General features: G+C 35.9%; 1 protein-coding gene across 4 annotated transcripts in view; it reads right to left on the bottom strand.

Moving 5' to 3' along the window:
* TAX1BP1 (Tax1 binding protein 1) overlaps positions 1 to 26,155 on the bottom strand; it is a 67,946-nt gene that overhangs the window by 8,014 nt on the left and 33,777 nt on the right. For 2 of the 4 annotated variants that reach the window (XM_076331270.1, XM_076331271.1), the window contains exons 6-16: positions 22,579 to 22,727; positions 22,350 to 22,440; positions 20,912 to 21,097; positions 18,392 to 18,619; positions 16,908 to 17,054; positions 15,564 to 15,657; positions 14,256 to 14,374; positions 12,680 to 12,805; positions 10,703 to 10,774; positions 5,828 to 6,002; positions 5,326 to 5,474 (exon numbers count right to left, since the gene is read on the bottom strand). In XM_076331270.1, the coding sequence (XP_076187385.1) occupies positions 5,326 to 5,474; positions 5,828 to 6,002; positions 10,703 to 10,774; positions 12,680 to 12,805; positions 14,256 to 14,374; positions 15,564 to 15,657; positions 16,908 to 17,054; positions 18,392 to 18,619; positions 20,912 to 21,097; positions 22,350 to 22,440; positions 22,579 to 22,727 (1,536 nt within the window). The remainder of the gene's footprint in view (positions 1 to 5,325; positions 5,475 to 5,827; positions 6,003 to 10,702; positions 10,775 to 12,679; positions 12,806 to 14,255; positions 14,375 to 15,563; positions 15,658 to 16,907; positions 17,055 to 18,391; positions 18,620 to 20,911; positions 21,098 to 22,349; positions 22,441 to 22,578; positions 22,728 to 26,155) is intronic. The other 2 variants (XM_076331272.1, XM_076331273.1) reach the window with 2 other exon arrangements.

Genomic DNA, 26,155 nt, shown 5'->3' on the forward strand with positions numbered 1-26,155 from the left:
TCACTAGGCCAAATGTGCTCTTAAGGAGTATACAGAACTTCTGACACTGGAATGAGAAAGAAGCAGTCAGTGAACAGACGAAGCTGGCACCCTTCTTCCCCATCGCCAACCAAAAGGATAATTACTATCTTGTGCCATACCTCTAATCTATTAATGTAATTGAAAGATTCATATTTCCTCCTTGGGATAGGTAGAAAGATCAACCAAGGCTGTCTCACTGAGATTTTTAAGAGGTATATTGCTAAAAAGTACATATGATGGCAGCCACATTAGCTCAACAGGCTGACAGTTTTTCTTCATTGGGAAGGGAAATGGAGAACCACCTTTCTGTTGATGTAGAAAACTATCCGTAACAGTAAGAAATTTACAATTCTAATAAAACAGAATAGAAACATGATCTTTTTCATATATTGCAGACAAGGTACCATGAGTTAGATCTTTTTCAGTACGAGACGAAAAGCATATAAATGGATCATTACCCAGGAACACAAGATTCCTTTAGGCAAAAGTAAACTCAGCACCTCAAACAAGTCTGTTACAAGACTGATGAAGAAAAAGTTTGCATTAAAAAACAAACAAAACAAAAAAACAAAAACACCTTATGAAGACTTCTCAAAAATAAGGAGACACATGGGATTCCCGTACAGAAGGTTTGCATCAATTTGAACACATTCAAGATATTTCACTAGAGAGGACAATTTCAGTTCAAGTAAAAGAATCAAGTTTTACCACCAAAAAGAGAACTAAGGAGTCCTGACTTTCTCTGGATTTGTCTTGCATTCCCCCTAACACTTCTCGCCCCATACCATCTCATGTTCTCTTCCTGTTTAGTTGGCTTAGTGACCAGTTTGCAGCCATATTCAGGCTGATTAAGCCAGCTGTCGGCTGCCTGTTAGAACAAGAATTTATTAAGGTCTCTCTCTTCTCCCAAGCAATTGCCAAAAAACCTGCAGGAAGTCAGTATCTAACACCTCTACCACAGGTCAAACATGGCTGAAGTTAGCAGAAGGAAGCAAAAACAATATCCAGAGAGAAATAAAATATGGGGGCAAGAAGGCAAAATAAAAATCTGGAAATTGGAAGAGAATTCTGTTTTGAGCAAATGCCAGAGTACAGACAAACAGAAAATGGGTACTGCACTTACATCAATTCACAGCACAAATAATGCTGTATGAATTGTTTAAGTGCTGGAATGGCCCAAAGAAGGCAAAGGCTTTAAAACTCAGGGACCATCAATATGTAGAGTGGAAACGTGCAAATGGACAAATGCACAAAGACAAATTCTAGATTCTTTCCCTGGTGCTAAGGAAGACATGTCGCAGTTGGAAATAGAGTAACTCAACATTTACAATGAAAGAAGGTCAAGGTAATAACAGTTGCAGAGATGCAGTTTGTAGGTTTGAAGCAATTCTACCTAATTCCTTGTCCAGAAAACACTTCTGGGAGAAGCATTCAAGTTTTCTCCTCTGTCATCCAGATTATTTATGAAATTACTCAACTGCACAGGAATGTAAACAGCAACTACAGCAGGTAAGTTTGACTTGCTAGAGCCCCTCATAGTTTGCTGACTTATTCCTTAGGCTAGATGAATATCCTAAAGGAAAGGATGCCCCATTTCTGGCCTTCGTTCTGTAGAAGCAAGTCGCAAAGCTTGTCTCACACAGGCATGCACACACTTCCCTACTCTCACCTTATAGACTGAAAAAAGCCTGTTTTAGTCATATCTGAAAAGTCTGTTTACAGCTGTGTGTATACAACCTCTACTTCATTCTCCTATGTATCATAAGCATAGGGTACTGAGGGAGCTGGTGAAGCGCTCACCAAGCCACTTCCGATCCTTTATCAGCAGTCCTGGCTAACCAGGGAGGTCCCAGTTGACTGGAAGTTAGCAAATATGATGCCCATCAAGGAGGCAAGAAGGAGGATTGGGGGAACTACAGGCCTGTCGGTCTGACCTTGGTGCCAGGTAAGATTATGGAGCAGATCATCTTGAGTGCCATCACGTGGCACATACAGGACAACCAGGTGATCAGGCGCAGCATCAATTTGTAACAGGCAGGTCCTGCTTGACTAACCTGATCTCCTTTTACGACAAGATGACCCGCTTAGTGGATGAGGGAAAGGCTGTGCATGTTGTCTACCTAGACTTTAGTAAAGCCTTTGACACCGTTTCCCACAGCATTCTCCTAGAGAAGCTGGCTGCTCATGGCTTGGACGGGCGTACTCTTCGCTGGGTAAAAAACAAAGAGTTGTGGTGAATGGAGTTCAATCCAGTTGGCGGCCGGTCACGAGCGGTGTTCCCCAGGGCTCAGTTTTGGGGCCGGTCTTGTTCAATATCTTTATCAATGATCTGGATGAGGGGATCAAGTGCACCCTCAGTAAGTTTGCAGACGACACCAAGTTGGGCGGGAGTGTTGATCTGCTCAAGGGTAGGAAGGCTCTGCAGAGGGACCTGGACAGGCTGGATCGATGGGCTGAGGCCAACTGTATGAGATTCAACAAGGCCAAGTGCCGGGTCCTGCACTTGGGTCACAACAACCCCATGTGACGCTACAGGCTTGGGGAAGAGTGGCTGGAAAGCTGCCTGTCGGAAAAGGACCTGGGGGTGCTGGTTGACAGCCAGCTGAACATGAGCCGGCAGTGTGCCCAAGTGGCCACGAAGGCCAATGGCATCCTGGCCTGTATCAGAACTAGTGTGGCCAGCAGGAGTAGGGAAGTGATCGTGCCCCTGTACTCGGCACTGGTGAGGCCACACCTCGAATACTGTGTTCAGTTTTGGGCCCCTCACTACAAGAAAGACATTGAGGTGCTGGAGCGTGTCCAGAGAAGGGCAATGAAGCTGGTGAAGGGTCTAGAGCACAAGTCTTATGAGGAGGGGCTGAGGGAACTGGGGTTGTTTAGCCTGGAGAAAAGGAGGCTGAGGGGAGACCTCATCTCTCTCTACCACTACCTGAAAGGAGGTTGTAGCGAGGTGGGTGTCAGTCTCTTCTCCCAAGTAACAAGCAATAGGACAAGAGGAAACAGCCTCAAGTTGCACCAGGGGAGGTTTAGATTGGATATTAGGAAAAATTTCTTCACCGAAAGGGTTGTCAAGCATTGGAACAGGCTGCGCAGGGAAGTGGTTGAGTCCCCATCCCTGGAGGTATTTAAAAGATGTGTAGACATGGTGCTTAGGGACATGGTTTAGTGGTGGACTTGGCAGTGCTAGGTTAACGGTTGGACTTAATGATCTTAAAGGTCTTTTCCAACCTAAACAATTCTATTCTATGAATATTGGCCCAGGGCCTCAAAGATCTGTCATCTTAGATAAATACATGTTCATCATCATAGGTAAACCACCACCAAAACAGCCATGAAATGGTGAAAGTGACTACAACACCCTCAAGTTCTTAAACTAAAATAACTTGTAGTAATAGGAATGTGGAGAGGAAGATGACAGAAGTCCATACAACAGTAATATTTTAAACAAAGCAGCAAGACTACCAATCCTTTTCTTCTGGGAGGGAATCCTCCTCCAACAAAAGGCTCTACATCTTACGGGTTTAAAAATACACAGAATTACATCTTAAACAGCTTATTTTAAAAACCAGTACAACAAATGGTAATCTCTTCATATTTATCATCTTATATTTGCTGTTTCTTCTGCTAAAAGAAAACGACAGGCTCTCCTTTATTATGAATTACCTACATAAATGGAAGTTTTCCCTGGTTATTTCTTTAAATACTGCATTAATACTTTATTAGTAATTAATTAATACTAATGAATACTGTTTTATCTTTGGCATATTACTAAGTCTCTCCAGAAAGATTCTTGCAACTACTCATTTCCATGTAAATTTGTACACTACACATACAGTCTATTTTTGGGAGGAGCAAGCAACTGATTCTAATTTGAAAGTAAAAAAATAAAGATATAAATTATTTGATTTAAAGGCACCTTTTCTCAAGCTGAACTTTATTTAAGCCTGTTATAGTCCATCTCATTACAAAAATCCAAGCTGTGTCAGCAAATGAGCACAAGACTCTAGCACTGTTTCTCTCAGGTTTGCAAGAGGGCAAAGCACACAGATCAGAAAGAACACCCTGCTAATTAAACTGAAGCAGATGACTAAAGAAGAGAAGAGCTTGTCATATGTAATATCTACATCAAGAATGACCAGATTAAATATGCAAAATGTGAAGTAAAGGTGGGCAACAGCATTAAGCTCACATTCTAGATCTTGAACAGGCTGCAAAAGTTTGACAGTTTCTCTAATTATTCACAGTAATGGACATTGGGGGCAAAAGGTAGGAGGGAGAAATACATTTTTCTCCATTATAGGTGCTGAGCACCAGGGCTAAAATCATGCCTGTCTGAACACTGATCAGTTTCTGCAAAGGTTAATAGCAATTAAATGTGGCAAACTAGACTAAATGCGAAACAGGTCATGATACTACTGTACTTGCAAAGAGCACAATACTTTGCAGAAAGGTATTTCTTGTTTAATATTTTTGAAGGTGCAAGAGTACTTAGAATAAGAAAGAGTAGTAAGTCTGTTCCTGTTCAAATGAAGACATACAGTCGAGTTTATTACAGAAGCCAATTTACTAAAACCATTTTTTATAGCAGAACATGCAAGTTAACTGTATTAAAAAGAAAAGCTAGCCAGTTTCCACTTAAAACAAAGCCCTAAAAAAGAAATCAGTGAGAATCTGTCACTTTCAGTTTAATCAGCTTTAGATAACAGTCAACTAGCTCTTCCAAATACGTCTAACAGCAAAAAACATTCAAAATGGCAATTAGTAAATGCAGATTTGCAAAAGACAGAACATAAGATTAATACATTAGAATGAAGTATCTAATGCGATACAAGTTTTCCTTCAGCATTTAACTGAAAATACTGGTATCAGAATCCTTTATATTTTAATTTGTTCTGTTATAATTTAGTTCCTATATACAGATTACAAAATGAGTAAGATATGGCTACATTTTGAGCCCTCATTCTACCGTGCCGGAGAGAAAAATCAGAATGAGTTGAGATTACTTGAATTTTTCTACTTTAGTATTTAAAAAGATTAAGAAGCTACTGTCCTAATACCAAAACAAGCTGTCAGTAACTCAAGAGACTGGGGGAACAAGTATATTTTCATCAATTGATGTGCAGAGTTTTCTCCTTCAAAGCAAGCAAAATTCACTGAAAACATTTTTCAGGGAAAAGAAAAGTCAATTCCAGATTTACATAACAATAAATCAGACTTATCAGATACTGAAAACCTATGTGCAACTCGTGATTACTCATTAGTAAACATATCAAGGGGAAAAAAATAATCAAAAAGGTAACTTGCATTGCTATCCTCAGGATCTTCTAAGCCGTCAGGCCGACTAAGATTGCGTGAAGGCTGACTACACACTACATCATCTTCTAGCTCCCAAAAGGAAGTTCTAACAGGTGGTCTTTGGATCTCATCAGGATTAAAAGCGCCATCTGCTCCATCTGAAGAAAAATTAATTAGAGCATCTTTGTTCAGTAGAGTTTGTGTTTTGAGATTACAGATGTGCTACCTTACATTTAAAAATCAAGACTTAAACACATTTTCAGTTTAGACAATGTAAAGCAATAGAAGAGAAATCACCTTTTTCAAAAGGTGTTCCTTTAAAACTTTGTTTACCTTATTGATTCTCATCAGTAAAATAAAGGCACTTTATTGAATTCTCAATCAATAAAGGCTCTGTACACCAGTATAAAGATTGTGGTACTTAACCTGCATTAAATGAGCCATTGCTTTTGAAACAGTGAGAGAGAAATTATATTGGGGGGGAGGGGGATTGGGGGCGGAATTCACTTACCTCTTCTTTCCTGTATTGCATAAGGGTTTCCATATTGCAATACTGGTAGTCTGCTTGGCACTGCAGGAACCGGTCCATTTTCCTCCGAATACGGGTTGCGAAAATGTAATGTCTGTTGTGAAATCTGTCCTTCCATCACCCTTCCAGCTTGATTTCCTGGTGTCCTGCCAAGTTCCTAAATAATGCAAAGTTTAAAATGTAATTAACCTATGGAGTCCTAGCAAAGTTTGAAATTTCATGAAATATTTAGATTTGTTTTTAAAAACACATCTGCTAACCTTCCCACTGTCTTTTCATCTTGCTCTAGTGCCAAATATACCATACATACCAAAAATAGTCAATGAAGAAAGTACAAAGAAGATATTTTAAAGACTTTTTTTCTCATTTTGTCATCAGTTAATTCAAATTACATAAACAGAACTGTCACATTTTTCAAGAAATATCTGCCTCCTTTTTAAACGAAGAAAAATCAGTTAAATAGGTAAAAATACTACAAAATAGCATGGAAAAAAGCACATAAGTACGCACATTTGAAAATGTAACAGAAAAATGACAAAGCATGGTCTCACAGATCAATTCACAATATTTGAACAGGGAAGGAAAGAAGACAGAGAATGGTAGGTCAGGAAAGATCTGGAAACGATCCTGAAAGCCTAACAAGTAAGTCCTGATAAATGCAGTGGAGGCTGACAGTCAAAACAATGGACTAGGAAAACGCTGTGTATCCTACAACACTTTCTGAATGGAAACAAGTGAGAAAAGGTTTCTCCCGTCAAGGCCAGAATGGGCTACAGCAAGTGTGATAATTCTATCGAAATTCCAGGCAAGATTTTTAACTTGATGGACAGCTGGAGGAGACCACATTACAGATACCTTACATCAACAGGATTTAGGTAAACACTGGGATAACAAAAATTTAAAAGTGGGTCAGATTGGAGACAATTTGCTCTATCATTCTGGACTATAACCTAGGTATGGTGGTCACACCACTAGCAATCATGCAAAGGCCCCTGAATATATATGTAAACTCAGCACTAACTACTAGACTGATGGATTAATTCTCTATTTTTGATAACATTCAGGCAACCGATTCTAGGAAGGAAAACTATTACTCAAGGTTGGTATTTTCTATTTATATTAACAAATAGTAATTAGTGCTATTTTTCACAAAAGGTAATCCAGACAAGGTTACTTATTTCAAGTAATATTTATACTACAAGCATCATATGAAACAAAACTGTACTTGTACTACTGTCTAATTACAAATGAGTGGATTTTAAATCCAGGAGAAGCTGTATTTTCATACACAAATTCCAAAAAGTTATTACACATCCTGTGAAAAGTAATTTGCCCTCTATGAACTTAATGAGCAAAGTTCTAATTCATTCTTCTTCCTCCTCCTTTATATCCTCACCTACTTTATATATACGTATACTTACAGTTTAGCAAGGGTATGTATGTAGCTTACTTCCAAAATTCAGTGTTTTCATCCAAAATATAAAATTGTTGAATTCATTGAGGAGCTTAAATGGCCTGCTTTATTTAATTCTGTTGTTTAAATATTTGTATCAGAAAGGCAATTCTTTCAGAGAAGCTTAAACAGAACTCTTCAAAAAACTAACATACTTAAAATTCTAGATTCTTGCATATAATCCATAGAGATAGTAATTATTATAAACTACTAAAGGGTTTTTATAACTTATAAACCATTAAAACTCTAAGCCAATATATATGTTCTAAGACAGTAATTAAAGTGACTTAAGTGTGGTCAGTGCATCAGCTGTAATTCATCCAAAGTCTCTCATCCTTCCATTCAATAAAATTGGCTAAGGGAAAGAGAGCACATATGCCAAGAATATCCAAAGAAATACGCCATTTACAATTCAGAACCAAGCAAAAAATTCTGAGATGTAAAAGTGAAAATAATAATTAAAAAATAGAGACTGTTAAGACAGACATGCTTTCCAGTCATTTTGTTCTTTCTGATTAGCATTTTTTTCTGGATTCTCTGGGTTTAATATTTGCTAATGTAATGTTAACAAAAACCTCAAAGACAGAAGTGTGCGTTTTCCCCAAAAGACTTGGAATTGAAACTTAAAACCAAGACTTCAATTAGCGATTTAACTACATGAGAAGCAAAATGTTTCAGTTATTAAAAGGAACAACTCAGCATATTTTTCTTAAAGACGTAAACTTCAGCTGAAACGCTAGAATACAAAAATGCAAAATCAAGTAGCAATAACTACTCTGAAAACAAAACACCACTCACATGAAAAAAGAGAGAGATTATACATTTATTGTTATTGACGTACTATCAGGTTTCAGACAAAGGGTTTGGACTCCAACAGCAACATCATAAAGTCATTTTCAAACAGGAAAAAAGTAGTATCTACAAATGGTAAGGCAGCTTACCAGAAAGTTATCTTTTTGGAGCACTGGCCGTAAAAACAGTAGTGTTTATTTTCTTTTAGAAAAACCTTCTAATACAGGACAACACAATTTCTGCCTAACACCCTCCAAGTAAAATACCCTCCTGTAGATATGATAGAAAACTATGCTAGCGTTACTTTAGATTTATAGACTAAATTGCATATATGATTGAAATGGTTAGGGTTAAATGGTTAGGTTTACATCTTAAAGTTTTAGTGAGCATGTAATATCTAAACAATTAATCTTTACTCAATACAAAGCAGGAACAATTAATTATCAGTGAAATTAAGATTTTCCTTTTTACAATCAATTTCTTCTGCAATATGGAAGCAGTTTAGAATGAGAGGCAGTGGCATTAATACTTTAATTTTAGCATCACAAGATTAAAACAGAATGTAGATCAAAGTGACTGTAAAAAGGTGCTGTAAAATAGCCTCAGCCAGAAGTTGGACAGCTAGGGTAGACTGATTAATTTAAAAAAAAAAAAAAAAGAAAAAAATCAAAGGCTATGTAAGTATGTAAATAAAATAGAAACTAAGTAATTTTATAGGTTTGAAAAGACAGCAAATGAACATTTTTAGCATGCTATGTTTGGTGACATTTATAAACAAGCACTGATAATGGAGTATAAATTGAAAAGCTGTTTACTATACTGTGCTTAACCTTTTAAATCATGGTTCCAGTCTAGCAAGGCACTTTGATTCTTCTTTGTAATGTAAATATCTATAAATTTGGTAGACAAAGTTCCAAGCTTTTATAAGCTCCATACATTATTATTACAGTTGTTCTCCTTCTTATGTGTGGTGTTTTAAAATTACTCCCTCCAGCTAAACTAGATTCATCAAAACTCAACTTTTATTTTGCTTTCTTCTGAATTAGAAAAATGAGAGATCTATTAAAAATTACTTCTTTGGTTTACAAAAAAAAAAAAAAGATATTTTAAATACCTACTACTTGAGAATCCAGAATTTTACAAAACACTTAACTAGCTTAATCTGAAATAAAACTAATTTCAATTCATCAGTATGCAAATCCCTGTTTTTACTAAGTATCTGTTCACACTGGATTTTTTAAGTAATCGGAACAATCCTAACTGTTCCATAATATCATGCAATACTATCTGAATGTAATTTCAGTTTTCAGTAAAACCTAGCTTTGATTAATTGTCATAAAACACCTTAGAGGTACTTCCAACATTACAACATTAGCATTAATATTTCAGAATGTCTGGTTTAACAGTAATGGTAATGAATTGGATTCAACAGTGAACTCCTAAAAGTAGCAGTCCATTTTCCATCATATATTTAAAAATCAGAGTACTGTTTGTGTATCTTTCTTTTCTGATAAAGATATTTTTCCAGTTGTAGTTTACCAAAGTCACTACTGTCACATGTCAAGCTGCTCTTATTATTACAAGCAGTCAATAAGAGAACTGCAGATGTCAAAAGGATTTGGTTGTATGCACACATCATGAAAAACCTGGAGATTATACTGTTGAAATGTCTACATTTCTAGTTATAGGACAACACTGGATAAGAGCAAAAATAATCCTAACCGGTGATGGAAAAAAATAAACTGTCAAGCTAGGTATGCACCATTCATGTCCTACACCAGGATTCCAAAGGGAGTAAGGTTTACTAATTGTGCTGCCTGTCAGCCAGTAAGTCCTGAAAGTATCAGGGAGAGAGACTGTCTCAAAGAAATGAAATTCCTGGAAGTTTTGTTAACTGATGCTCCCTTAGAGGACAGAAAGGCTGCAGCATGAGCTCAATAATAATCTTTTCTATTTGGCCAAGCAGCACATGCACTAAGCTGGTATCAGCCTCTAGACACAACAGGGCTGAACCTCTTTCAAAGAGATACAGAGGAGTAAAGCAGGAAGGAGGCTGGAAGTCCACTGAAAACTTGTAGAAAAAACAGTGATGCTGCTGAGATGAGAAAGGAATATAGGACAGAGACTTGTAGGAATTCCTATGTTCTGTCAACTGTATAGCTAGCTGCAATTTCAGATTATTAATTTACACAGAGTAATCCCTATCAGATTACTGAAATAATTATTTTTTAGATCCTGGATGGAGTATCATTCTAGACAGGAACAAAGAAATAATTTTTGACACTGTAATGTTTTTGTTAGATTCTATGTAGAAAATATTCTAGAACACTATTACAGAACAATAAATTTTCAAATTTATTTGAAATAATTTTCAAAGGCTGAGTCAGTTTTGGCATGTTGGTATACTATGGTGTACATTTTAAAAAAAAAATATATTAGTACTAACAGAATTTGTATTTTAAAATGCTAATTCATTTTGGCAAAATATCCAAATATGGAAAAGCATGTTTAAAGAGTAAACAAATTCTCACTTAAAAATAAATTGCAATTCCTCAAACCAAAGAGCCTCACCAGTGTTAATTTACAAAATTTAACAGGAACTCTGACAATACCTTCTCACTGGTAAAGAGTTCCAACTGTGATGCCAGCTCCTTTATTCGTCTCTCTTTTTCCGCCAGCTGAACCTATATGAAAAGAAGTTTAAGGTTCCTGTATTAGTGAACAGAAACTATTTCCCTGCATGTCATATCGTGAAAACATAAAGTTCAGTGATTAAGTTCATCTTTCAGATAGAAATTATTTTGTCTACTACAGTTACATGCAACATCTAGTACTAGTACAAATCAAAACCAACAATTCTCCCTAAGCTTATCTACTGGATAACAGGAGTACATTAGCAGCCTTTTCTTGCCAGTTTTCAGAGAACAGTTGTGGAATGATAATATCCTAGGTTAAAAAACCAGGAATAGCGTCAGTAATACTAATGGCAGGAGGGACACCACTGCCCAGAAACAGTTGCAGGTTTGCAAGCCTCATCTCATTATTTCTAAAGGAATCCATTGGCAAGCATTTTGGTGATTTGTTTCATTCACTTCTCTCCAGCTCTTATGTCCCACCACAGAACTGAGAGAACCAAAACCTCCTCTTACCTCAAAGACACTAAATTTGTTTCACAAACACCTACCTTGTGTCTCTGCTGCATGCTCTGGGAGGAGATGCAACTGACACATTATGCAATTCTTCCAGGCTTCCTCCTTGCTTCAAAATGATTATTTAAATACCCTTCGTCTACAAAGGACTATTTTATTTGGATTCTGGTTACTTTGGAGACTGCCTCTCCACTTGTTTTCCCAGGATAAGCTCAATGCTCTGCTCAGTTACATATCAATTTTTTGTAATTCTGAAATTCCCTCTCCTAGTTCAGGTCAGAGAGAAATCTACTGACTGGGAAGAAAAGCTCACTTTTTCTCCCCCACCTGCACCCTCCTGAATGTTAAGAAGTTTTGAGTTATAGTCAAAATGCTTTCAATTTTGGAACCAATTATTTATTACTCCTGCTGTTGAGAAGTTAAAAACAAACTTATTTTACATTAAAATATGCGTGGCAACCAATCACTGCTAATTAATAAAATTAATTAAATGTGAAAGAGTTATACATTTTATAAAATTGAAATTAGAGCTTTGAAAAGCATCAAAAAAGGACTGCACAGCCTACAGAGTGCTGAAATGAGCTGTAGAGTAATTCAGTATTTTATAAATAAAAAGTGCTGTAATTTCTAATGGGAGGGGGTTCCTACTAGAACTGATACAGTCACAGTTCAACTTAATCCCTATTCATCACAATGGGCAAAAATGGGCAGAGTATTCTATCCTGTCAACCACACTATCACCATGAGACTGAAAACAAACATAAAAGCTGGTCTTATGGACATCTGTTGTTCTTACCTTGTTCTTGTTGGCCTAGAAAGCCACTTAAACATGTGTATTACTATTACATAACCTCAAAGATTAAAGCCCCGTGTAAGCTAAAGCTGCCCATTTTGCTTGACTTTCTGGTGCATGTGTTACATCACTCTACTAAGACTGTAGCTGAGATCCTCCAAATTAAAAGTAATTCTTTCATGATGATTTTAAAAACAATATATCACTCATCTTGTATCTCTCTAGTTAATTCAGATAAAATGCATTAGACATTACTACACTGGTAACACAGCATATAATAGGAAGATTTTAGACAAATACGCCAATCAATATTCCTGCTAGTATTATAGTAAGCAACAGGAAATCAGAACTCTCTACCCCTTTTTTCCCCCTATAATACAAGATTAACGTCATTTAGAGGTTTGCCTAAATCCACAGCATTAAAAGACTGATAGCCATTTGGTAGTATACTTAGCAGGTCTGTCTTACTTTAAAAGAAGCATTACAAGACTATGTTGTTTCTACAAGTGGAAAACAGATTTTCTATTTACAGCAAAAATACATTTAGTGTTTTTCCCCATTAAAACTGTTCATTACTTGAGCTATTAGAAATGAGCAACTAAGAACAGGATACCATTCACTGCCATAAAGAAAAATCTGTAACTTACTTTATACTGGTCCTCCATTGCTGCTAGTTGTAATTTTATACTCTCATTGATTTTCACTTGTTCTTTCCACTTCAGCTCCAGTTTAGCTAGTTCATCAGCATAAACACTGCATTTCATCTTCTCATCCTAAAGTAGTTTATACCGTGGCATGAAATATTTACAATTTTAAGAGATTTCCCCTCCCACCCCCAACAATGACACTGTGTAACTCCATGCTTTTACAACAAGACCATTTACAAATGGCTTTCCCAAGAAATCAAGCCTGACTCAAGACTTTGAAGAGGACAGGACCACTGAACACTGCACAAATGATGTTCAACACATGTTTTTTCTTGCCTGAGTTTTCAACAAGCTGATACTCCTCTTTAGCTTCAGTTTCAAGGGTTTTTGTATCCTAATACTACACTGTAATCATGATTATCCTTTCAAGTGTCTCACTTCAATACAAAACCTTTCCCCATGCAACTTTTACAACCTAAATATCTTTCATCCAGAAGGTCAAAGGCAAAGCTTTCTCAAGCATCACTATAGAAGAAATAGCCAGCAGAAGCTAACGCAGGCTCTCCATAGACAGGGTAATGAGCAGAATTACGTGACAGTTGTTACATCCTGGAGAGCAGATTAAAATACAATAATCTCCTTGTGATAAGTAAGAGAAACAAGGTAAGATGAGTTCATGGCAGTCTGTGAACGTATTATGACTATTTGAGAACAAAACATATTGAAGTAGAGGAAAATTCCAAGTTTTTAATTCTAATCTTAATTCTAACTGTTCTGACTTCATAATGTTGATCAATGTTATTTTTTTTAATCCCCAAACAAGCAAACAAATGAACAGAGACAACACCCAGAAAGCTTTTTTTTTTTTTTTTTAAACAACTCTACAACAGTCAACTTTTCACCAGCATCACTGATGCAATACTCCATTGTCATACATACATCCAAACTGGTTAAATGAGAATCAAGTTAGGACTGACAGGTATTAATATTTGAAGGGCATTCCTATTGTGGCTACAGCACTATTGGTGCCAGCTTTGGTCCAGAGAAGCATATAAATGCCTTTATGTATGACTGAGCCCAAGCTAGTAGGCAGCACCCACTTGGACATCAAAACACTGTAAAAGCCCAGGACAGTCAGATTTGGAGGGAGTTCTTACACTTGAACAGCGTTATCAGATAAACACAGCTATATTTTTTCCAGACATCAGCTGGCTTAATAGCAACATGTATATATAGCTGTATTTGATTTATAAAAGCTATTATACTTAAAATACAATGCAAAAAAAAGGTATTCAAAACTTTTAAGCATAGAAGTAGTAGTAGTTTTGTTCATTTGTTTTACTGCATCTGCGTTATCCTGAGGGGTCCTTGTCTGGTCTCTCTCAACACCACAGGTAATCGAGAGCTGACTTAATAAAAAAAAAAAAAAAGTGTTTTCTAATGTTAAGATTTCTACCATAATCGCAGTATATCACACAAACAAGCAAGGCAACTCAGCTGGGTAGGCTTTGTGGTTTTAAGACTTAGCACCTATAGCTACTTTCTGTTCAGCTTTCCGAAGCAGCCATTTACTTACTGCCAACATTTGCTTGCATTTCTTATACTTCTCTGTTTTCTCAGCAATTTCTTTATTCATTTCACGTACTTGCTCCTTTACCGTGAATTCCGAAACTATATCAGATGAAATGGGGCTAACTGTGAACATTGAAGAAAAGACAAGAATATTGATTTTTTTGTTCCATAAATAAAGTTTGTGTAAGAGAGATGACAGGCCAAATTTGACAGTGCATCAAGAACAGAGTGCTCCATGTTACCCAAGCAAATAGTTAAACCAGAGACAATCAGTACCATGTGGCTAGTGATATGTAAGATCAGCAGTCATACCAGCATGTCTATGTTCAGTTCTCTCACATACTGAAGATGAACATAAATATACACAAACATACTACAAAGGTCAATGTGGGGAAAAAAGAAAAAAAAAACAGACATCTCTTCCCTTAACTCCCAAGAAACTAAACACCAGAATATATACATTATGACATCATGCTAGATTATTCTTCCGTAAAAACATGAAGTGCCTCAGCAATCTATTTCATCCCATCACATACTATAACTGAGCTTGTTGGGATTTTATTTGTTTTAGGAAACACTTGTATTTACTTAAGACAGAAGGAAACTGACAGAAATTACAACCAATAGTCTCTATAGACAGAAAGAATGTGTGAATTATAAAGTAACACAAACAAAATTAGTCAGCATTTACTGGCATTTATCAATTTAAATTGAATAATAAACCAGGCTTAGTTTTAAGCTATTATATGTTTATGTTTTAGAAGATTAGTTTTGCAAGAACTTAATAGTTCATAAAAATTATAACCTAGTTAAACATTTTCTAATAAACCACTACTGCCTATAAATCATGAGAATAGTCTATAGACTTGACCTTGCCATCACATAATCAGAACCTTTCAGTGGATTTGATTTTACAGTAGAATGCTACAGTGGATAGTCATTATAACAGGACTGCAAAATTACCATGCTATTGTATACAATTTGCAAATTTGGGGAGGATTTTTTTTTTAATGAATTGTTTATTAGCTTGGCAAAAGCAGCTCTGTGTTAACTATCAAGCAGAAATTCAAGAGTTCAGTCCTACTGACATTAGCAAATATCAGCTGAACTGTTTTGAAAAGATACATGAAGATATTTATAAATGTTGCCACCTGAAAAAGACACAAGATTTTTAGATGAATTTTCACATTTCTAATCATTGCTTTAGCTAAAACATAACAAGTCCACCTACTTTATACTATACATACTATTAGGGACTACTTCACATAGACAACACTTTCAGGCTGATAGAAATAGACAAAGCTGTTGATACCTGGAGATGCAGACAACTTTTTGTCTGTAACGACGGCAGTAGCTGTCTCAATGTTAGACGCATCTTTCAGTTTCTGTTGATGCCCGGCAATTTTCTTTGTAAAAAGAAATTTTGTTTTGGTATTAATTAAATGAAAGCCAAAGCACAAAGTAATGTGTATCTTGCACTATCATCTCCTCCAAAACTGGGCTAGACAGAATTGCTCATTAAAACAGGAGGTAATAATAAATATGCAAACACATTTAATTCTGCTAACACTGAAATTGCCTCAGACTATAATGCAAGATTATAAAAATCATAAATTTCTTTTTCCCTAGAAACAGTAATTTCTACGCAAATTATTAGGAAAAAAATTCATTTTCTGGAGAATCAGTTACACTTAAATCCATCAACTTAAATCTAATATTCCATTAGAAAATGGAGTGTGTATTACTAATGAATCTTGGACTTCCAGTGTTAAAGTAGTGAAATTTGGTGTTTATTATCAGATGCACAACATGCCAAAGATGTGGAAGATTTTTAAGGAAAAGCCACAGGCATTCTGATATGACACCTCATTCACCATTGACCTTCTGGATGAGAAGACAACATTTTAAAGTAATCTGTAGATCAAAGCTGGGTAACTACCCCCTTTGTTCTGTGGACAACAGAAATACTTAAGTCTGTTTTTCTTAAGAATTCACATCTGTACATCTTCCATTGCTCATATGCCTTTTCCCCATTTGAGCTCCTCTCCGACTCAGTCACTAATTTTCACAAAATTCTGAAGAACTCTGCTCTCAAATCTGTTTGAAATTCGCTAACGGGTTCAGTTACCAGGTGGCATAAGACTCACATCATCATTGCAAAAGCCTCATTTATTTATGGAACAAAGCTTAGAAGAGTGATAAGAATACAAAACACATATGGAATACAACTATATACTGTGTTGTGGAAACCTTCTCCCCTGTTCACTTTGAAATCCTCCTCCGAGTTCTCCATTTCCCCCACTTTTGGGTTTGGCTTTTTGTGGTGGTGGTGGTACTGAATACAGGTAGTAATTATGGATTTTTCCCTGCTTCAGTTTCAAAATTCTTTGTTGAACAATGTTATGCTTATAGGTTCATCCAAACTCTGTTAGCTTTCTACATACACCAGTTACTATAAATCCTGCGCTTGGTTTCGACAACTATCTAAAGAGAATCATAGAACTAATCTAGGTTTATGAAAGAAAATGGTAAATTAAAGAGTCATTGCTTACTGCATGGCTTAATCCTTTTTAAAAGTACTGGGTTTTGCAGAAGGAAATTAAATAGTTGCTGAAAAGTTACAAAATGCAAGTGCAATTTCTCCCATTCTACTTACTGCCTGTTCTGTAAACTTGTTTACTTGTTTTTGAAGTTTTTGACATTCTTTGAATTTTTCCTTGTAATGGTCAGCAGCCATTTGCAGACGAAGCTTCAGATCTTCAACTTCTCTGCGTAGTTCCTGCTCTACTGTGTTTGAAGTTTCCTTAAAAAAAAATTTAGAGAAAAACTGTTCTCTCTTTTGTTCAAATACCACTATTTCCCAAAAAGCCTTTTTTCAATTAAAGAAAGCATAATGCTCTATGCAAGTACAGAAGAAGTTCCTATTTTCTTTGCAGGAAGGAAAGGAATAAAGTAGTGGAGCACAGATAGAGGCAGCATCTGTGCTGAACCTCATTCCAAGCAGGACACCCTGAGGGAGTAAACAGGCACTGGTATTAATACCAGAGGCAGGTACAGGATTCTTATTCTATGGGCTGATTAATGTACACCAGAAGTCTCAATATATATCAAAAGTCTGAACACCTTCCAGAAGGTGTTCTGGCTGTCTTATAGACAAGTATAGCCACGTGGCAGAAATGGACAGACCACAACTATATCCCATCACACTCACTATGTTTCTACTGGAAGTGGTTCAGTTGAGCTGTAACATTGATACACAAGCTAAGCAAACTACATTTACCAACTGGATATATGCCGTATTCAGGTACTTTCTGGTAATTTGAGTCATTCAGATGATCTGCTACTTCTTTCAGGATGCATTTCAAAAACATTGTATATAATTGAAATTCTTAGAAAAAACATGTAATTGTTGGATATTCTAAATATATAGTTCTTTTGAGGGTTGTACTCTTCACTTCGTATTTACTGCACTATTTTATTTACTGTTCAGCTCAATATATTTTTTTCCAAACTGCTACATTACAGTAATCCTACCAGCATATCAATCCAATACTGTTGCAGTCACAGAAGATCCGGTACAAAGCTCACTTAAGTCAGAATGATGAAACTTATATTAGCTCACTAGATTTTTATCCAAGACGAAGAAAGTCAAAACAGTTTCCATTACATTAATATTTTTATACTTATAAATACTAAAGCAAATTAACTTTGACCACAAATATTGGAGGACTCCTAAGAATCAAAAGAGAATCCATCAATGAGGAAAGAACATTATAAAAAAAAAGTTTCTATCAATTTTCTTATTTGAATGAATTTTTAATGCTACTGTGGCTCACATTAAAGAATTAAGAAAGGAAGAGGATTCAAAATAATATAGATGTATACCATATTATTTTGTGAAAATAATCTGGGGGTGGAGGGGAATTGCTGTAAGTAGTAGCAGAAACCTTTCTTACCAACCTTCCAAAATCAAGTGCATGTTAGCTGATTAAGGTAGTATCTTGAGTGCCGGAAGAGAATTCGATAATAATTTGCACTAATCATCCAGAAACACATTTTATTCCCCCAACTTTAGCAAAGCTAGCTCTGACAGATTTCATAAATACAGATAAACTTCAGTACTAAATACTGATGATTTACCTGTTCATTTTTCAAAGCCGTGATTTTTTTAAGTTCGGCTAAAGCATCAGCAAGCTGCTTTTTCAATTTTTCATTTTCCAGACGTGCACTGTGAAGATCTGCCATCGTCTTATCTCGCACATTTACGACATCACTCAGCTCTTTTGACATTAGGACAGCTTCTTGTTTGCTAGCCTGAATCTGATCTTCAGCTTTCCGAAGCTGTTCTTTTAAAATACTTGCATCCTCCTGGGAAAGAGAAGAAAGAGAACAGAATCCATTATTTTTTAATTCAGAGCTTAAGTAAAGGTTGGTATAGGGATTAGAAACATTTGAAAGAAAAATCAAGTTTTCCCGACGGCTTTAGCAAAATCACTAAATCAAGAAGGTAGTACACAAGTACCATTTTCCCCATTTGCCTTCTTTGCTAACAACGGTGTGCAAACATATTTCACTATGACATAAAGACAAAGTTAAATATTATTATTTCATGCATGCTGGATTTTTGTTGTATTTTCAGCTTTAGTTTTAAACATACACCAAAAAGTGTCTTTCTGTTTTCCAGAACATCTTGTTCTTATCACCACAGAACTCTTAATGGGCACAAATGGCCATCCAGCTTCAAAACGAAAGTTCATCCCACAGTAAGACACTGCAGGTAACAACAGAGTAAGAGGTCTTAAAATGCCTACAATTGGTTGACGCAAGACACTGTAAAGCTGCTTTGGGATGTTTTTCTCACAGCTCCATTTCCCAAGATCTTGCATAACAAGCTTTTCAGAAGGAACTGAGAATAAAAAGTAATGAAGAGCAAGCTGCAGCATGCAGCACTAAGACCCTCAGCACTGCTGCATCCCCACAGGGCAGCCCAAGGGCCAACTGACCAAGATGCACTACTGGCCTCTCATTCCTCAGAAAAGCCCAGCATCACAAAAAAAAGAAAACAATAATTCAGAGCTACTATAAGCTACTCGCAGCCTCTGGGCTTCCTGAAGGCATATTAATCTCATATTCTTGAGTCTAGACATAAATTCAGGTACCTCTAGTCCATTATTCATTAATTTTTGAATAATCACTTAGCATAGCAAGTCCAGAGGAATACTAATATATTTTGAATACATTTATGAAGATGGATGGACTAGGAAATGCCCTAAAGTCCTGTCCCTTAGCTATTTTTACAGCACTTGATGCATCAGTTAAATATCTCAGTAAATATCTGCAGTTTCATAGCATAAAACAAAAATGTTAATGAACCCACCAGAAACGTCACAAGCACTTCAAGATTAATAAATGACATAAATGTTTGGTTGCTTCAGTACTGGCACACACGCACCCCCTACATGTTTTCACTTCAAAGTAAAATACAGTAGTAGTTTAACACATTCAGAAACAGAACTGCAGAGCAGTCAAATGACTAAAACAAGATAAGCTGTAACTTAAAGCAAGATAGTGTGTTCTTTTTGTCCTCTTGCTATTTCCATTCTCAACAGCACTACTTTTCTACTTAAATTTTACATTCATAAATTACTTTATTACCTTATTTTACATTTACATTATTTACTTACATAAATTACACATTACTTTAATGCAATTTCTATTCTTTCAAGATCTAGATTGCTTTTTCTGTGAGAAGACTGGCAAGATACACAAGATAAAGTCACCCGCATAATCTGACTTTTCCATGCTGGCCTCAAAGGCTGTGTCTAAATTAACTCTCTAGCTTGGATTAAGAGCACATCTGTGAAGCAGAACTCCCAGTCAATTCCACTATTACCTATCACACTGTAGATCACAGGATGGAACAGTCTCAGGGCACAGAAACTGCACTGCTTTTGGATGAAACGAAACAGGAAGATGTACATCAGGAACAAACACCTAATGGGTATTCTATCCATAGTACCACACTAAAACTAGTCCATGGTCCAGGTGGGGTTACTTCAGACAGCATAGATACCAGTTCTTCAGCACTGCTAGCTAATCACAATGCTACCACACTGTGTAGCAACAATCACCTCTTCCTTAGAAGTCCTACTGGCACTCTTATTGTTGAGTTCTCAGTCAATTTAGTCCATTGATATGGTATCCCATCCTTTCTCAGGTTTTACATCATTGTACCTTGACAGTACATTCACCTAACAAGTCCTTCAGCACATCTTTCGAAGTTTCCTCTTTTCTCCTCCATCACCCTCTGCTGTCTCAACATACCTACATTCTTAACTTTTCTCTTTTCCTCAGTCTCCTTCCTTTTCACGAAGTTAAAAGCAACTCAGAGAACACCACTTTTACTGAACTCACAACTTACTTTTTCACACATAGTTCATCTCACAGTTCATTATGTGAGACACTTCAACAAGCTCAGAATGTGCAAAACTAAAACTGAATTCACTCTTTTGCTTATTTTCTGCATCTACTGAGAACACCATAATCCTCTTGCCTCTCAGCCTATACCCTGGTGATATCTTCAACTTCTTCCTTTCTCTTGTCAAACACATACAGCCTTAGATATGTTTAAACCAGGCCAGTTATATCAGTAATGCTTACCTTGTTTGATGAGGAGAGCAAAAAAGCTTTCTTCATATTCTCTTTTTCAGCTATAAATAGCTGTAATCTGCCAACCTCCTCTTTATAATACGATATCATGTTTTCTTTGTTTGCATCCAAATTCTTAAACGTCTGGATTTCTTTTACTAGTTTGGTGTTTTCTATTTCTGTATTCTTCAAGTGTATCTGTAATGATGCTAAAAAATGTCAAACTCTTCTTCCACGTTATGAAAACTACTGTCCACCTGTCCATTTAAGTGTTCACTAAATTCTAACTCATCTCTGAGACAGATTAGAACAGGTAAAGAGAAAATTTAAACATTTGATAAGATCACTGCCCTCCAGCACAAATTTTCTGGCTGGAATTCTTTCAGCTTGTTTATCTAACAACAGCTCCACTCTACAGCTAGAAGGCCCTGATTTCTGTCCACATCAAATTAAGCTATTCAGAATTCACTCTTCTCTTCACAAATGCTGGACAACTAAGGACAAGCAAAAAAGAAGTGACTTGAAGAAAACTAAAGAAAAATTAAACTTCTAGTGGTATCTACTTGCAATCATCTAAGCGAACAGGACATTTCCAAAGACAGCAAACTAACAACTCCAGAGCTGGTTTTAAGTTATCGTCAAGTCTACCATATTATGCCTAATAAAGGATAACTGTTGCACTCAAGTGTTGTTCACTCAAAGACTGGAAGATTTGTGTTGCTTATTTACAAAGGGATTCCATGCTTGTGAAAGATGTTTTGAGATTTTATGACTTCTGGTGTATATCTAATACTGTCTGCCACAAAGACGACGTCCTATGAACAGAAATAGTCTTTAAAATACACTTGTTTTTTTCATACAACCTAAGGATTTCATTATTTTAGCATGTAAGACTTTTTTTGCCCTTGGGGGGGGACACACTATATTTTATTTTAAATATGGGTGTGTCTCAATATCAGCAAAAGAAATCAGCTATGCTAGTAAAAATCAATGCAATATAGATTCTACTAAAGCTTCTCAGTTATGCACAAGACTCAAGAATAGGGATCTAGAAAACACAGTCTAGAGAGAGAACTTAGAAGAGTAAGAAGCAATTTACTTATGGAAAAGTGTGTTAAGAAAACCAGTTACTAGGTGATGCACTGTATAACTAAAGAACTTCCTCACTAGCATCTACTATTTTTTGTTAGTATGTCTGCATTTTAACAAACTGGTGATCCATTCTCCTTCTTAGAGACCTTTTTATATCATGGGATGAATTCAGATGCTGTTTTCCTCACTCATTTTTATATGAGAACACCTATAACTGTCTTAAAAATCTGTTCACAGAAATTACCCATTTCCTTTTTTCCTTAGCAAATTCAGTTTATCAGACTTCTCCATAAAACATTATTACCTTTATTTCAAACCACTTCATTTCAGTGTATACAGGTACAAGGAATAAAGTTACCTTATAAAGTTCTTTTTCATCCTTTTCTGTCTTTAACACACATTCAAGTTGCTCCTTCTCAAGCATCACTTTCTTCAGTTTGTCCTTCAGACTAAGACATTGACAAATTAATAGTACAGAACTATTAATACAGAAGATCGATGCATACATTAAAAATTGTTAGTTTAAAAAAACACCACTGGAAAGAAACAGTAAAATAAGGAAGGTAAGGAACAAAATTACTAAATACCTGTCTAACTCAGTTTCTTTTGCAATGGCTTTTTGAGTAACAGTCATGATATCTTCTTCAAGCTGGAGAACTTTTGAAGCAGCCTCATCATGCTTCTTCTTCAAATCATCAATTTCAGTTTTAAGAGCTTCCGATGCTTGAATATTGTTCTTTAAAAAAATTGTAAACAGATGTCATTTAAGAATGCATGTCTTCAGAACTACAACATGCTATTTGAATTAATGCTAAAATAAGGTCAATTAGATTTCTTCTCTTCCTTAAAATGTATGACAAGCCCATTTCAAGGATATATAAATATATATGTTGAATATATAAAAATATATTAAATTTGCTATGCGCAGTTAATATATTAAAAAGGAGTCAATAAGGAGTTTGTTTTGGCGTAAGCATTCAGTTACACAGGGACTACCAAAGACTTCAGAGTATAGGACAAACAAAGCTATATTTCCTATCTTTTGCCAATCTCCTTTCTGCAAACTAACCATTGACTGCCTAGCTTAGAAAACATAAAGAACTTCTATTTTAATTTGTACTGTTACTTGAAAAGAAGGAGAGTTTGCATTTGACCAGATAGCTACAGCACTTAAGCAAGCAACGTTAAAGACAACTGCAGACAAAAGGAGAAAAAAAAATGGAAGAACTCCTGATGAAGAGCTAGTTAGTACACTACATTCTCCTAGCTAGAATGTGTGGAAGGTCTCACACAAAGCTCGTGGAAGCTCATGAAACAATTGTGGGATTTATGTCTTGGATATTGAAAGCTGAGACAGACGATGATGACAACACCCAAAACAGATTCCTTTGTCAGAAAACTGACAGATGCAAGATGGGAAGCCACTTTTTAAGTACCACATTAATTATCTAATTACAGCAATGTCCATACCATTCTAAGGCAGTGGACAGCTAAACATCATCTCCACTGCAGCAAGATGGCCATTTAAAGTCTTCAAAGTCAGGTCATGTTAAATAACCCAGAAAAAACGTTATTTTCAATATAATACTATTTTCTTGAGGAAATAAATTAATAACACTAAAGTAGAACACAGATACCAAGATAATATGCTACTATTTCTGATATCAAAATTCAATAAAGCTCAGCTTAGTATCAACCATGACAGTGGTATGAATCAAAGTGTAAACAAGGTCAAGACAGACTGACCAACATGCCTGACTACAGCATGACTTAGTGTTTGTGCAGATACGAGGGTACAAGTTGTCTTTCTGCTCTACATTTGGAAGATTAAAGCACTAGTTCATTTATTCATTTTTAAACAAAGCTTAATGCCCTGAAACAACAGGACTGTACTGTTACATCAAGAGAAACACATCAGCCAGAGTTTACGGAGAACCCCTACTGGCCAGATTCCAACCTAACTAACAATGTTTTAAGTACAATAAAATATAATGAGGACTGTTTTTACTCATTAATTGTCAAAATACACTGCTCGCAAGTGTAATTAAGCCCTGCTTTTACAAGCAACTAAACAGAAGTTTGGGCATTATGATTTTGGGGGGTGGGGGGCGGGGGGACACACGACTGTTGAATTGTGAGGGGTGGCAAATGTAACTGATGACTCAATCACTTCCTAAACACTGTACCAGCACATAAAGTAGATTTTTGTTACATGTGCTACAAAAAAGAAAAGGATTAATACATTACAACTTTTTAAACTCTAAATGGCTTTATTATATGTCTTAATATAACAAAGAATCTCAAGGGATCATGAATGTATCATCTTTTTTGGAAACAGCATTGGATAAGATGACCCACAATTTTCATAAGGTCTTTCATTTTGAAGAGCTATCAGTTTCCTGCAACCAAAAATATATGTACTTGGTGTAATGAAGGCAGGGTATTTTAATTAAAGTCAGTATTCCGAGTAAAACTTGCTATATAACCAGCAGCAACAACACACATTATAACTGCTTGTGCTTCCCTAGTGCAGTGGAGACTAATTACTTGCCCCTGTTTTGAAAGTCTAGTATAGTAAAAAGTCTATTTCAATACATATCTGTGTTTTCTCTAAACACCACTTTGGTATAACTGTAACTGTTGTAACCCAAGTGCCTTCAAAAGAATTTAATCTGATACATTATATATACAAACTGTACAAACAGTTCAAACAGGCTGCCAAAGGCAACATATATTAAAAGGAATTAATAGCGTGAAAAAATTTCACTCCACAAACAGCATTACAATTGATGCTGCTTTGCTAGTTATTCTAAAGGGACATGGTATTAAAATGTAAAAGTTCCATACTTAACAGATTCTCACCTAATAAACTTGTTTAGATACAACTAAAGCCTACAGTTTTGAAAGAAAGAAGGATTAATTTTTAGAGACGACTTGTTATTTTACAGAATTCTTAGCAATTCAATTTAGATGCTGCAATCCTAGTCCCATACACTCTGGTTACAGCAGTTTCAGAGCCTGTAAAATTTAAAATGAGTGCTCTTAGACTATTTTTACAGGTAAGAGTCGACTGTTTTAGGAGGAGTCTAAAGGGGAAGAATTAATAAACACATTGACTACATGTACAACCTCTATTAGAAAAAAGATAAAGAGAAATTAAGTAAACAATAAGTACAGAAATTATCTGGTACATCTACAAATATAATACCTTTTCTTCCACTTTCTTAACAGAAAGAAAAGCCCAGGCAAGAGCACGAATCATTTTAATGAACTGGTTTAAAAAACACCCAATAATTTTACGTTTTTTTTTTTTTTACTCTGGATTGTATTTTTAATCCAGTTATAAATGCAGCTCCCCCCGTCCCCCCTCCCTAGAGTTGCAACAGCCTTATGGGTGGAGGGGGGAAGCAAACTGCACCACAAGGGTCTGAATAAGCAGCCAGAAATTACTTAAGTCAGCTTCGCTGCTGCTGCAAAACAAAAAGCTACCAAAATAAAAGTTCCTATAACTGCCAGGAGTCTTACTAGTGAAATGAAACAAAGAAAATTTAATGTAGTTGTCAAGTGAATCTATCTTCCCCGGAATCAAAATTCCACTTTGAAAATTTTGATGTACCTTCAGATAGGGAACGAGAAGAAAGATGGGGGCACCAAAATCTTTACTGCTATTCTAAAATAGCGAAAGATTTAAGACTGATTATTTTAAAAATAATTTTATAGTAATCACCTGAAACACTGTTCTCCCCTGCAAAGAACTGCCATTACACATAATGTGATTTGTTGAGTGCATTACAAACAGCTGCTGAAAGAACAGAGTTTTTACATCAAAAAGTTCTAAATTACAGATCAGTTGCTTTAGGTTTGTGTAACCTAATCATAAATACACTGATTGAAACCTCATAAAGCTATTATAAGCTCTATCTAAAGGATATGCAAAGATCATGCCTGTGCTCCTCCTTGAAATATGTTTAAAAACTATTTATTAAACTTCTGCTATAAAAGGACTAATAATCTTTCAGTTGAGAATGGAATAGCCATAAAGTTTCTAGATTCTCATTTTTATAACAGAAAACTATGGCAAAAATCTGCATGTTCAACAATCAAGAACACCACGCTTTCCCTACTTATTTCTTACTTCTAATGGATTTTTGCAACACCAGTAAA

The sequence above is a fragment of the Aptenodytes patagonicus genome, chromosome 2 (genome assembly GCF_965638725.1).
Source record: "Aptenodytes patagonicus chromosome 2, bAptPat1.pri.cur, whole genome shotgun sequence".
NCBI lineage: Eukaryota > Metazoa > Chordata > Aves > Sphenisciformes > Spheniscidae > Aptenodytes > Aptenodytes patagonicus.